General features: G+C 38.7%; 1 protein-coding gene across 1 annotated transcript; it reads right to left on the bottom strand.

The window, feature by feature from the left end:
* Positions 1–6750: 6750 nt before the first annotated feature.
* On the bottom strand, positions 6751–11506 carry LOC106523218 (chemokine-like receptor 1). The gene is made up of 2 exons (XM_014016585.1): positions 11276–11506; positions 6751–8431 (listed from the first exon to the last, which is right to left on the bottom strand). Exon 2 carries the CDS (start codon positions 8418–8420, stop codon positions 7269–7271), a length of 1152 nt encoding a protein of 383 aa, XP_013872039.1. The 5' UTR covers positions 8421–8431; positions 11276–11506; the 3' UTR covers positions 6751–7268.
* Between the last annotated feature and the right edge of the window lie 768 nt (positions 11507–12274).

The following is a 12274-nucleotide window of genomic DNA, read 5'->3' as shown; positions in this document are numbered from 1 at the left end:
TGGACAATTTTTTCCGTTTAAGTGTCTGTCTTTAATTACAGTTGACCCTGAGTACTGGCAGTCCTGTAACGTTGTGACCTCTGCCTCCTGCAACCTCTGTGTTCCACGTTCCCCCTCCCATTCAGACATGTACTCTTGTCTTGCAACCACCACAGCTTAGGTGTCCCTCATTGTCATCAGCAAACTTTGTCAGGTATGCCACTGGTCCTTAAACACAAAGAGGGATGTAAATATAATTTTTAATGACTTCGGGGTTTTTTTAGTCACACGAAAACTAATCCCTGCAGTCCCGGAGAAAAAAGGGTTTAGTTTATTTATCATTCAAAACAGTGATTGTGCCATAAGCAGCTTGAAATCTAATTGCCTGCTGACTTGTAGTGATGAGTCGGTCGCAAATAAGCTCTTTGAAGTGAATGGCAGAAGATGGGTCCTTATTGTGAGACTTTTTTTTATTATTAAAGCCAAAGACTTGCAAAACCTGTCATCTAGATGCACTTTTGTTATTGTTGCATATTTCAATTTATATTTTGCTGAATGTTGTTCTGTTGGTGTGATGTTTTACTGTACTTACTTGCAAATTTACAAATAACATACATGAGGCATTGAACATTTTTGTTTATTGACACGGATCTTTGCTTTTAGTTCATTTCACTAAGTAGCGTTCGTGTAGCACTCTGTCCAAAGTTGATTGTACAAAGCCGTATAAATAAACACAAAAAGGAGAACCAAGTTAGCTCAAACTCACGACTGACGTGTGACAAATTGTAGTGCAGCAAAAAAGAATCAACCGTTTGAAAAAATCGCACTGGAGACTGGAGAATGGTTCTCTTTAATGAGGAAACAGTTTAGTTTCTGTAGTACACCTTTTTCAGAACTGCTGAGGCTTTAGCTGCTGTATCTTTATTAAAGACAAACTCTTACTGTTCCTGCTTTTAAAAAAATATTGTTTCCTTTTTGCTGTGCTTTATAAACAAACATTTGATAAAATGTTTGTTTTTACATGTGTAATTGATTTTACTCATACTTTGGTAATAATTTATGCCACAGAAAATCTGAGAGAGTCATTTGGAAGCCAATCCAAAAAAACTGGCTCTCTATAAAAAAAAGGATCTCTTGCTGTGTTAAAGCTGAGTGTGTGATGGGCTTTGGTCCCCATAAGAACTGCTAGTCCTGTCCAGGTAGATGATGACACCATAAAAAGTCCTATGAACAACATTTAATAAACACACAAACACAGCCTGCTTTTCAGTGATAATAAAATGACTTCATTATCCATGAAGTCTGATCTAAACACTTGTTAAAAATAAAAAAGAACAGAAGTTAACATACCTGTCTTCAATCTCTGGTTGGCTGTGGGTCTGAAACAGCAGGAAAAGACTGACTGATCAAACTGTGATAGGTGCATACCGGTATATACAGTAGATACCAGTGGGTGATAATGTCTCCTCCTACATCAAGATGGAGCCGGAGGTTAAACACTCACAATACTGAACTCTTTTAATACGTTACTCACATGTGCAAACCTTAATAGAGATTAAATAAAAAAACACTCCATCGTGTTTTCTAATTATATGTCAGAGCCAGTAACTTTGTAACTTTCACAAGTGAAAACACAATCTGATTGTCAGTTTCTTTGTAACTGAAGGTAAAAGGTTGCGGGTCTTTCTTTTGCCTAACGTGTGTCCGGTTGGCACAAAAACTGTGTGGTGTTCTGTAAACTTTTCATATTCGTTCATTAACTTTAAAGTGCCCTTCAAAATTTCTGCAAAGTACTATCCTAGATACAGTATATCAGATAATTGCCAGTGTTTCTGAGTGACAACAAAAGCAGAACACAGCACGCATTTGGCTGCAGATCTTAATCACYGTGGTGTGTGTTGTATCTTAGTAATACAGAACATGGTGAATTCCAAAGAATGACCATGATTCTTGCATTTTTCTAACACTGTCATAACTTCTCCCCAATTCTGCAATATCAGTTTAAATTGTGTAATGTGTCTGTCTGCAACGGCGTATTTTGCTAGTCAAAATTAATTAAGATAACACGAGATGAATTAGAGATATTTTAAATATTTTGTCACTGTTAGAAATGTTTATGTCTTTATCTGTAGTTTTAGGGCAGTGGGAAGAGAGTTCCAGTGCTATAAGTGCTATTCTAAAACCAAAAGCTATCACAGATATGAGATGATTATCTGAATGACAACAATGTGTGACAGACAGCTGACCACAGAGCATGATGAGCATTTGACCTGCTARAAAAAATGCTTCCAGGCCAAGACGCACACAGCAGAGATACACTAAACCTTGCTTGGAGCTAGAAAGATGTGCAGAGCTCAGTCAAAAGCAAATATCCATCAATTTGTTAGTCAAATGTGACATATTGCTGTAATACTTAACAAATTCACAATTTCATTCATTCAGGAATTAGAACAACATCCTGTATCATTGTTGAAATGGAGTGAACAGTTGTAGGTGATGTCAGCTCATTTCAGAGACGAGCTGAGTGGGTTAAGTAAAGATTTTCTGGTTATCATGGCTTAAAGAATGTAAAATAATCTTTATTCATTTCGTAAATAATATGAATGATTTTGTTTTATTTTAGTAATTGTGAAGATTTTGTTTATCTTCTAAACAAACAAAAGAAAAAAAAACAGAAATAAACTTAAATTTCAACTTAAATTTGTTTTATGTACCTAACCTTAAACAAAATTACTTTAGGAAATAATCATTCTCTAAATTGTTTTTGATTTCAGCAACACATTTCTTACTGTTCAACTTCCAAAGATCACAGCTGATTTTACAGCCAGTAAACTGTTGCAACATAACCTGCGTCAATAAACCAGAACAAGATCACAGATAGGTTTGATGTCTGACTACTGAAAAGAAATATTGTTTTCTGCAACACATAATCATCTAAACCTGCTAATAATAGCTTACACTAAAAAGTTGTAGTCAAAATACTTATACAATGAAGTCAAATAAGTTTTTTTTTTCTAAATGTACACCATTTTAACAGAAGAAACAAAGGGTTTCTTTGGAAAACATTACCCTCTTGTGGTTTTTACTGGTAACACAAACAGTGATGAGCTTCTTATTCTGAAAAATTATTACCAGAGGCCCATAATGTTTCATGGATATAGGATTTATACATCCACAACACCATCTTTAAGCCACACTTGAGCAATCACTGAACTTCTAAACAAACTTAACTGGTTGTACAAGCTCATTGTGTGATCACTGGGTACACARTTCATTGTACATGAATGGTACATCACATATTTTCCAAAATTATTTCAGTATTCGAAGTTATGTCATCAGCTGATATGGGACTTTAGAGGATTTTACTTGTAAGACTGAGAAAAGTAAAAAACCCTTATAGTTTACATGAGACTCCAGCTTTCATAGAAACTTTCYTGTTATATGAAAATACACTGCATCTACAGTTGAAACCAGAAGTTTACATAGGCTACTCTATATAAAAAGACACATGCATTTTTTTCACACTGAAGTAAAATCAGAATAAACATTTCTTGAATTTAGGTCAGTTAGGATTTCCAAATTGTTATACAGTATTTGCTAAATGCAAGAATAATAAGATCATTTTTAAGGCAATTTTTATTACTTTCTTCAAAGTCAGAAGTTTAAACACACCAAGATTACTATGCCCTTAAACAGTTTGGGACATTTGATGTCATGTCTTTAGAAGCTTCTGATAGGTTTGTTGATAACATCTGAGTTCATTAGAGACATACCTGTTGATGTAATTTACCTGAAACACACTCTGTCCTTGTGTGAGATCATGGGAAATTGGAAAGAAATCAGCCAACATTTCAGGACATGCACAAGTCTGATTAATCCTTGGATGCATTTTCCAGATGCCTGGTGCCTCCTCCACCTGTACTAACAATTAAACACGACTGCAAACAAGATGGAAGTGTCCAGCCATCATACTGCTCAGGAAGGAGATGAGTTTTGTGTCCCAGATATGAACATGCTTAAGTCTGAAATGCGGATATCAACCCAAGAACAAAAGCAAAAGACCTGGTGAAGATGCTGACTGAAGCTAGTAAAAGTGTCATTATCCACAGTGGAACAAGTATTGGATCCACATGGGCTGAAGGCCACTCTGCCAGGAAGAAGCAACTGCTTCAAAAGAAACATGAAAATGCCAGATTAACATTTGCAAATGCAAGGAMAAAGACCTTGATTTTTGGAGACATGTCCAATGTGAAACTAAAACTGAACCGTTTGGTCATAATGACCATCAGTTTGGTCTCAAGACATCAGCCAGGAAGTTAAAGCTTGGGCGCAAATGGGTCTTCCAAATGGACAATCACCAGAAGCATACTGCCAAACTGGTTACAAAGTGGCTCAAGAATAACAAAGTCAATGTTTTGGAGTGGCCATCACAAATACMTGATCTCAGTCCTATAAAAATTTCATGGAAAAAAGCTGAAAAGATGTGTGAGCAAGGCGGCCTACAAACATGGCTCACTTACACCAGTTCTGTCAGGAGGAAGGGGTTGAAATTCCTGTCAATTGCTGTGAGAAGCGTGTGGAAAAATATCCAAAACATTTTACCCAAGTCATACAATTTAAGGGCAATGGTACCAAMTACTAATGAAGTGTATGTAAACTTTTGACTTTGAAGAATGTAATACAAATTGCCTTAAAAAATTCTCTCTCATTCTGGCATTTAGCAAATAGAAATAAAATTGGTAATCCTAATTGACCTAAATCAAGTAGTTTATGCTGATTTCACATCAGGCAGTGTAAAAAAATGCATGTGTCTTTTTAAAGTGTATTTAAATTTCTGGTTTCAATTGTAGGCCTACCTTTACTCATAAAATTTGTATATTCATGACAGAAAATAGACAAAAAGCATCACAAGATATCATTTGAGCAGATTTTTGTAAGGTAAAAACCAATTTCTGCATTGGAACATCTAAACCTAAAAAAAGACAGTSTGTGGGTGAAATAAAAGGAATACACTGAAATTAAACTTTAATGTTATTATGTTACATTTGCGACATGCATTTACAAAAAGACATTCACGCTTTCAAAGCTTATTATACAACATGATGGTCTTTTCATGAATAATAAACTGTTAGTCACTGTTACATGTGTTTTTTAAATTAAATTAAACTGTCCTAATACTTGTAGCTATTTATGCRATGCACAGAAAAAAGCACAATATGCAGTTTAGTGAAAATGATATTATAGACTAAGTATAAGAGCTGACTTTGCATAAATTACAGACTGTTCAGACCCACAGCTGGGTTTTGTGGCAGTGTCATTGTTTCATTTGTCATGTTAAATGAGAAAGGGAAGCTGGCAGATGGACTTGATGTTGATGCTTTGAACAGCTCATTTTATAATGTGTGGATTCTATATGCAGAGCAGAAGTAACTTGTAAACACTAAGTTTCAGCCTTCTTTTCTTTGGTATACAGGAAACCGTATGATTTGTGCTGCAACTGAAAATCCTGATGTCTTCTTAACTAAACAAAAGAAAAAATAACAGTAATGAGCTTTTTGCACTGCAAGACCCAGCCTGGGTTCAAGCCCAGGTTCAGTGTGTTTGCATTAGCCCTCATGGCCCAGTTCCGCCCCAATTTCTAAAACCGCGAGAACTGTTCCAATTAAGCCAGCCTGCCCAGTCCGATTTGACGTCAGCTTCTGTTGCTTATTGATAGGTTCACTAACCAGGGGCATCACGTCACAGAAATATGATTAAATTTACTTGAATTGTTCACGATGGTAACATTTTTTCGCAAGTTTAACTACACAGCAACTGTAGCAAGCTACCAAGCAAAGGAAGTTAACATTAACTTCCATTTGCTTACAGCCCTCTGTCATCTTGCCTCTCATCTTCAGCATCATACCGTTGGATGGCCCAGTACAATGTTCAGTACTTTTCCATCAAGTTTAGTGTGGTCCATTGTTGTGTAACAAATGAAACAAAGTAAGATTGAAATGTTTTTAATATTATGATTCATGCCCACATCGAAGTGGCTCCCCGCTCAAAGCAAGGGCGGGGCCAAGGGGTGGCCAGGGGTGGCCATGGCCATCATAGACAAATCTTTGGCCACCCCATTGGCCACCCTGATGTATACACCCCTTCCACAGTAAAACAACATTTAGGAGTGTAATAATCCTCCTGAACAGTTGGTGGCAGTGTTTAACTGTTTGAAACATCACCAAGCTCTATCACTGAAGAAGAGTAATGACAAGGAAGTGATTGTTTTCTTTATAAAAAGTACCTATGCCTGTAATCTGACTTGTGGTGTCAACTTTTGGACTTATGGCGGCAAATGTTTTATATTTTTAATTTATTTTATTATTTTTTGTCACCATAACAGTGTCATTTTACATTACGAAGGCTGCATGATGCTCTCTGTTTATTATGAGCAGACCTATCACTAAATCAGAAAAAGTGAAACACCCCTCTAAATTCACAAAATTCATTGGGTAAAATTTATAATGTTAGTTTTAAACATGCAGTTGAGGGTCATCGTTATTTGGCATGTGTTAAAAATTAAAAATAAACCAATAAACAATATAAAACTAAAAAGCACCCCTAAAGACATTGGATATGATAAATAATGACACATTAGTTAATCTTATCTCAGATATAGTGAGTTTAAAAACAGGATGATGGAACTAGTTTAATCAAAAATCTGTCTCTGAAATAATTAAATCAAGTGTTAATTTAAGTAGGTAAAAGTATGTTTAACAACCTGGTAAAATACAACAGAACGCAGGAAATGGCATCTATTTTGTCCAAAATTTTCTGGGGGAGGACCCCCAGACCCCTCAACGGTTTGTCGCCCCACTTTTAGGATGGTTCTGATGCCCATGTTTATAAGGTAGTCACTGCCTGTGATGAAATGTGATGAAATGACCAAAACACAAAGATCTGCAGAAACTTTCAAGTAAAAAAATTGTGTAATTTTCTTGGCCACCCCMGTGTGAGTAGTGGTGCCAGTTTGGCCACCCCTGGGAAAAATGTCTCGCTCTGCCACTGGCTCAAAAGCAAACACAACCGTGGCCAGGGTAGAATAAGGCCAGGCTGACTGTGGCCAGGATGGGCCTTACAATGTAAAAATTCCCTAGGTTTAAGGAGATATTGTACACAAAACTGACCTGCATAGTGAAGCTGTACAAATGCTCAACAGAAAAAAACAAACAAAACAAAGACAAAACACTATTTTTTTTAAATCAGAAATATTTACATWGTTCAGTTTAAAGTCTKTATCAGTGAACACCTTASACCTCGGCATCAGAGAAAGACTTGTCTTTGCTTCGGATGGTGATCATGGAGTTTGTGTAGGTGTAGGAGCGAGACACCTCCTCCTGGAAGGCCGTCTCTAAAACCTTCAGGATGGATTTGCGGACTTTATCCTTAAAATCTTGTCCCATGAACACATACAGCAGTGGRTTCATGCAGCTGTTCAGGAAGGCCAGACTGGTTGCGATTGGGACACCAATCATAACGATGTGGTCAAATGTTTCATTTGCATAATTTGTCATGTGATGCACCAACTCAATTAGACCCATGATGTGAAAGGGAGCCCAGCAGAGGAAAAAGGTGACGATGATGGCAGCAATGATTTTAAAAGGACGACTTGAATGGCTGGCCAGGGTGCGGTTTCTGCTAAGTCGATGGATTATGACGGCATAACAGGAGACAATGACAGTGAAGGGKATGACAAACCCAAGGACACACCGAGTGATGGTCATGGCCTGATGGCGAAACAGTCGTAACCGAATCACAGATGGAGTTTCATAGTCGTCAGAGAAAGCAAAGTTGTTGAAGCAGTTGATGATGTCTTCATTGTGGTATGATGGACCGGTGTCCCTGAAGACAAAGTACGGAGCGCTGAGGATTAAAGCCAGAGCCCAAACACACAGACTCACACTGGAAGCCTTCTGTACATTTCTGTGATTCTGGGCCCAGACGGGCCACACCACAGACACACATCTGTCCACACTGATCACYACAAGGATGTAGACACTGGCAAACATGTTCAGAAAGCTAATAGTGGTGTTCAGCTTGCACATGAACTTCCCAAATGGCCAGTGGAAATCCATAGCTGTGTATGTGACACTGAGAGGCAGGAATGCTGTGAAGAGGAAGTCGGCCACAGCAAGGTTGAGGAACCAAACTGTGTTCACMGTTTTCTTCATCTTGAAGCCGGTCACCCAGATAACCACTCCATTCCCGAGCACACCRAGGACAAAGGCCAGGGAGTAAACAATCAGAGACATGATGTTGAGTGACCGTCTCAGCTCAGTGTGATCATCTTTGGAAAAATTATCATCTCTGTAGTCATACTCTTCATACCAAGAAACATTACTYCCAGTTTCATCGGTTGAATTAGTGTGGTAGAAAGGAGAAGTGGTCATTAGCTCCATCATTGTGGTAGAACCTGCAAGAAGAGGAATAAAAGTTATTATTTTACCCCAGACGTTAAAACACCAAACATATTGGAATTAAACCCATAGATGTAATCTACTTTTTAAAAATGCACACAAACAAATAAAACTAAGCACTCAGACAGAGTGGTGGAATTCACCACCTTCTAGAAAAATACTCTTAGGTTCTTGGTGGGACAATGTTTAGATGAGTCAAATGAATTGGACGACACTTTTTTGCACTTGGGCTAGAAGGCTGATTTTTTATATGTAGTTGTGGGGGTCAGGAGGGATGCGTCAGAGGTGGCCCCATGGCTCTGTGGCTCTGGGTTCTCCAACGGGGCCCTGCAAAATCCCCCCAAAAAACCCCWACTTTGACAGGGTCATCCAAAACATGAGTCCAATTCTCACCCAACCTGGAGCATCCCTACTTTCTGAGGGCCCCCTTTAAAATATCCAAGGGCTGGGACCTAACATACAAGATCAGTGTAAGTTTTACACTGTACAGTGAACTGTGACACACAGTAAAAGTAAAGTCTTTAAGGGTTGCATTACCACTGTTAATTAGTTTTAAAACAGCACACTTAAAGTACCTCTCACTCAACAGACGTAACCATGAACGACTGACCAATATGAACAAGACTACTAACCAGAACAGCTATTTTTTGGCCATACACACGCAAACACATAACTTCCACAAGATTACCCAGCATCCCCGGCTTTGAAAATTCTGGTCCATCTGGCATGAGGTGGAAGTGGGTGGGGCTTTTTAGAAAACTTTTTCAACACTGCATGATGTTGAAGCTTATTTAACTCTCTCCAGCTTTGAAAAAAACACTGATAAAAATCCTCTCTGTGAATTAACACCAACACTGGATGTCAATAACTCAAAGTGTTAAAATAAAACTTGTGAACTCTGAAAATTTCAACACTGACATTTTAACACTTCAGTTTTTGCTGCGTCTTCTGCTGCAGACCCTCGTCCTTCACTTTGCTTCGTACGAGGGTCTGGACTCTGGGCTATAGAGAAGTGATTCTTGCTGGAGGCGTGGCCTCTGCTGAAGTTTAAAATGATTGGATCGGTTGGCCGCAAGTGCCAGCTGCACTGTGAAGAAGGCTAACCGGAAATTGTGTGCGCTGTAAACCACTTTACTGACAGGAGAAACGTACCGAGCTGTACGAGACGACTGTAAATGAGAGCTGCAGACTTTGTCAGACAAACTTAATTTAATTTAGAAGCCTTATCAATACGGACTGACTTCATTCACTTTCACCACTGCCATTACTAAACTAACTAGCAAAACACTACGCAGAAAATCAACATAATTCAAAACTCTGCCTTCTGTTTGCTAATTGGCCCAGGTGAAAAAAACTATAAGCTGACACTGCGCAGAAAATCAATGTTTTGTTCTCTGACTGGCCCTAATAAAATGCTTCTGAAGAAATCCTTGTCTATGGGAGAAATCCCAGACGGAGCAGTGAAGYGAAACTAGAATTGAGCARAACTGCAWAGGAAGGCAAGGGCCAGGCAATTGTGAAATTGTAGTCCAGCTGAAGTCAGTCATGAGCACACAGTACAGTGTGTTGTACAAAGACCAGTACCAGTGTTGGAATAGTTGCAGCTTACATACAGTATTATGGGGTTCTGTAAAGCTTACACAATACAATACTCCTCTCTTGGTTTGATTGGTCTTGGTTGACCAGAACCTTCACTGTGTGTGTGTGTGCGTGTGTGTGTGTGTGTGCGTGTGTGTGTATACAGGTACAACGTGGGTAATTTTTGACCAAATTTAAAAACAGCCTCGTGGGGACCAATGCCAGGTCCTCATGGGTCCAAATGCAAGTTACGGGTGTAGGGTTAGGTTTAGGACCAATGTTTAGGTTAGTTTTAGGGTCAGGTTAATTTTAGAGTATATGGTCAGGGTTAGGCTATAAAGTCTAAAAAACATGAATGGAAGTCAATGGAAGTTCCCCACGGGGCTGAGAAACATACATGTGTGTGTGTGTGTGTGTGTGTGTGTGTGTGTGTGTGTGTGTGTGTCATATGCTGCAGTTACGCTTACACGCAGTTTCCAGCTCCATCAAACTGTACGCTGTCTGCATGTAGACAGAATCTTTTGTTGCTGCCAAGATTTACTCACTACTTTGACTGATGCTTAGGCAACTGCCTGATAACACCTTTGCTCCACTTTTGATACCACTATTWAAACACGATTCCCTCTGGCTCTTGTTACATGCCAATCATTTACAGACATCATTGGTCTCTGTGTGGACTAAATTACAACCAAACTGGACCTTCTGGCTTCTTCAGGGAATTTTTTCATGTCAAGTCTAGTGTGTTTGTTGTACAAATAAAGCACCAGCATCACTGGCAATTTAAAAGCTCAACATGAACTAAATCAGACAAGAAATGCCTCTTTTAAAATACTATATTTTAAAAAAAATTGTAAAGTTTCTTTAAAAAAATAAACACCAGGCTATATTTTCCAACAACTTCCCCTCTGTAAGTCTTCATCATGCATGCCAASCGCGCAGCAGCAGCTCTGTGAGAAACATCAAAGTCGGTGCTAAAAGGAGGACAGAAATCGGTGTTCAAGCGCTTTTTGTTCTCCGACAAACCACTTTAAAACCAATAAAATCTGCTCACACGCAGACGTGCAGACCTCATTAAGACCTTTCATCTATTCCTGGAAAAGGCTGCGCGCGTTTAGTTTGGAAAGCTGCAGAAACAGTTTTACCTACGAGATGTTCCAGATGTTTCTCACATTAAAAATCCAAACTGCTCCGATTTGCGTCCTTCTATTGTTTTTTACGCCTAAATAAACTTTAAAGCCTTTAAAGTTTCAAAGACACTTTACCTTTCCTCCTCTCCTCGGATCTGTCAGATGTGACTGTGTTCTCCTTGTAGCTCTGACTGGAGACTGATGAGCGTCTGACTCCTGATGGTTAGACGTCACGCTGGGGGCGGGGCCTTCAACTGATGAGTGACATTCCTGCTCTGTCCGCACTTTTGATGCCTCTGCTTTGCAGGATAATTTCGCTTCAAAGCTTTTTTACACTCGAGTCGCATCATTCTGCTCATCTAAAGTCTGATAAAAAAAAAAAACAGCCGAGACGCGTTTTCCTCTGCTGCGTTCAAGGGCGTCGGTTTTTACAAAACTGCATATGGCTACAAAACAAAGTAAACCCGCAGAAATTGCAGGTTTTTATGATGACATCTGCTGTGCGTCATGTTTTTCCTGTCCGTGGGTTTGAACTCATGTTTACTTGAGGTTTAAGTAATAGCTGCGTGTTGACTCCACACCTGAGCACGCGCACTTTTAATTCCCCCTCTTCACCCTGCGCGTCATCCGAGAAGTCCCAGCATCACCTGAGTGTTACTCTGACTTACCTGCAGTATTATGGGCTCTGCTGCTGACAGGAAACATCCATCCAGCTTAAAGTAAGATTCTGACATCCAACAGTTTGTTTCCCAGCATGCTTTTGATGGTTTGAAAACACAAAATAATGACTTTTTAATTTGTAAGTATTTATTTTTAAAACTTGCATTTGTAGCAGTAGTATGATATGTGATAAGGTATTTTAATGCACACTTAAAGCATTAGTAAACTTCTGAAATGGGGTTTTGTGGAAAGAATATAAATAAATAGCATCTTACCTGTTGTAAATGACATCTGAGTTTGGAGAAATGTTATTCTGAACAGACCAATGAGTTAACGTCTGCAAACTAAAACTAAAGAGGATTATGGTTGGTCTTAAAAAACTTAAATCTCTAACATTTTTACAGCTGTTCATGCAAACTATTAAACTTTTACAATCAAGTTTGCATCACAGTTATTCTGGTGTCCCAGCTGCAT

This window comes from Austrofundulus limnaeus, unplaced genomic scaffold (assembly GCF_001266775.1).
Source record: "Austrofundulus limnaeus strain Quisiro unplaced genomic scaffold, Austrofundulus_limnaeus-1.0 Scaffold148, whole genome shotgun sequence".
Taxonomy (NCBI): Eukaryota; Metazoa; Chordata; class Actinopteri; order Cyprinodontiformes; family Rivulidae; genus Austrofundulus; species Austrofundulus limnaeus.
This window is presented reverse-complemented; position numbering and strand designations above follow the sequence as displayed.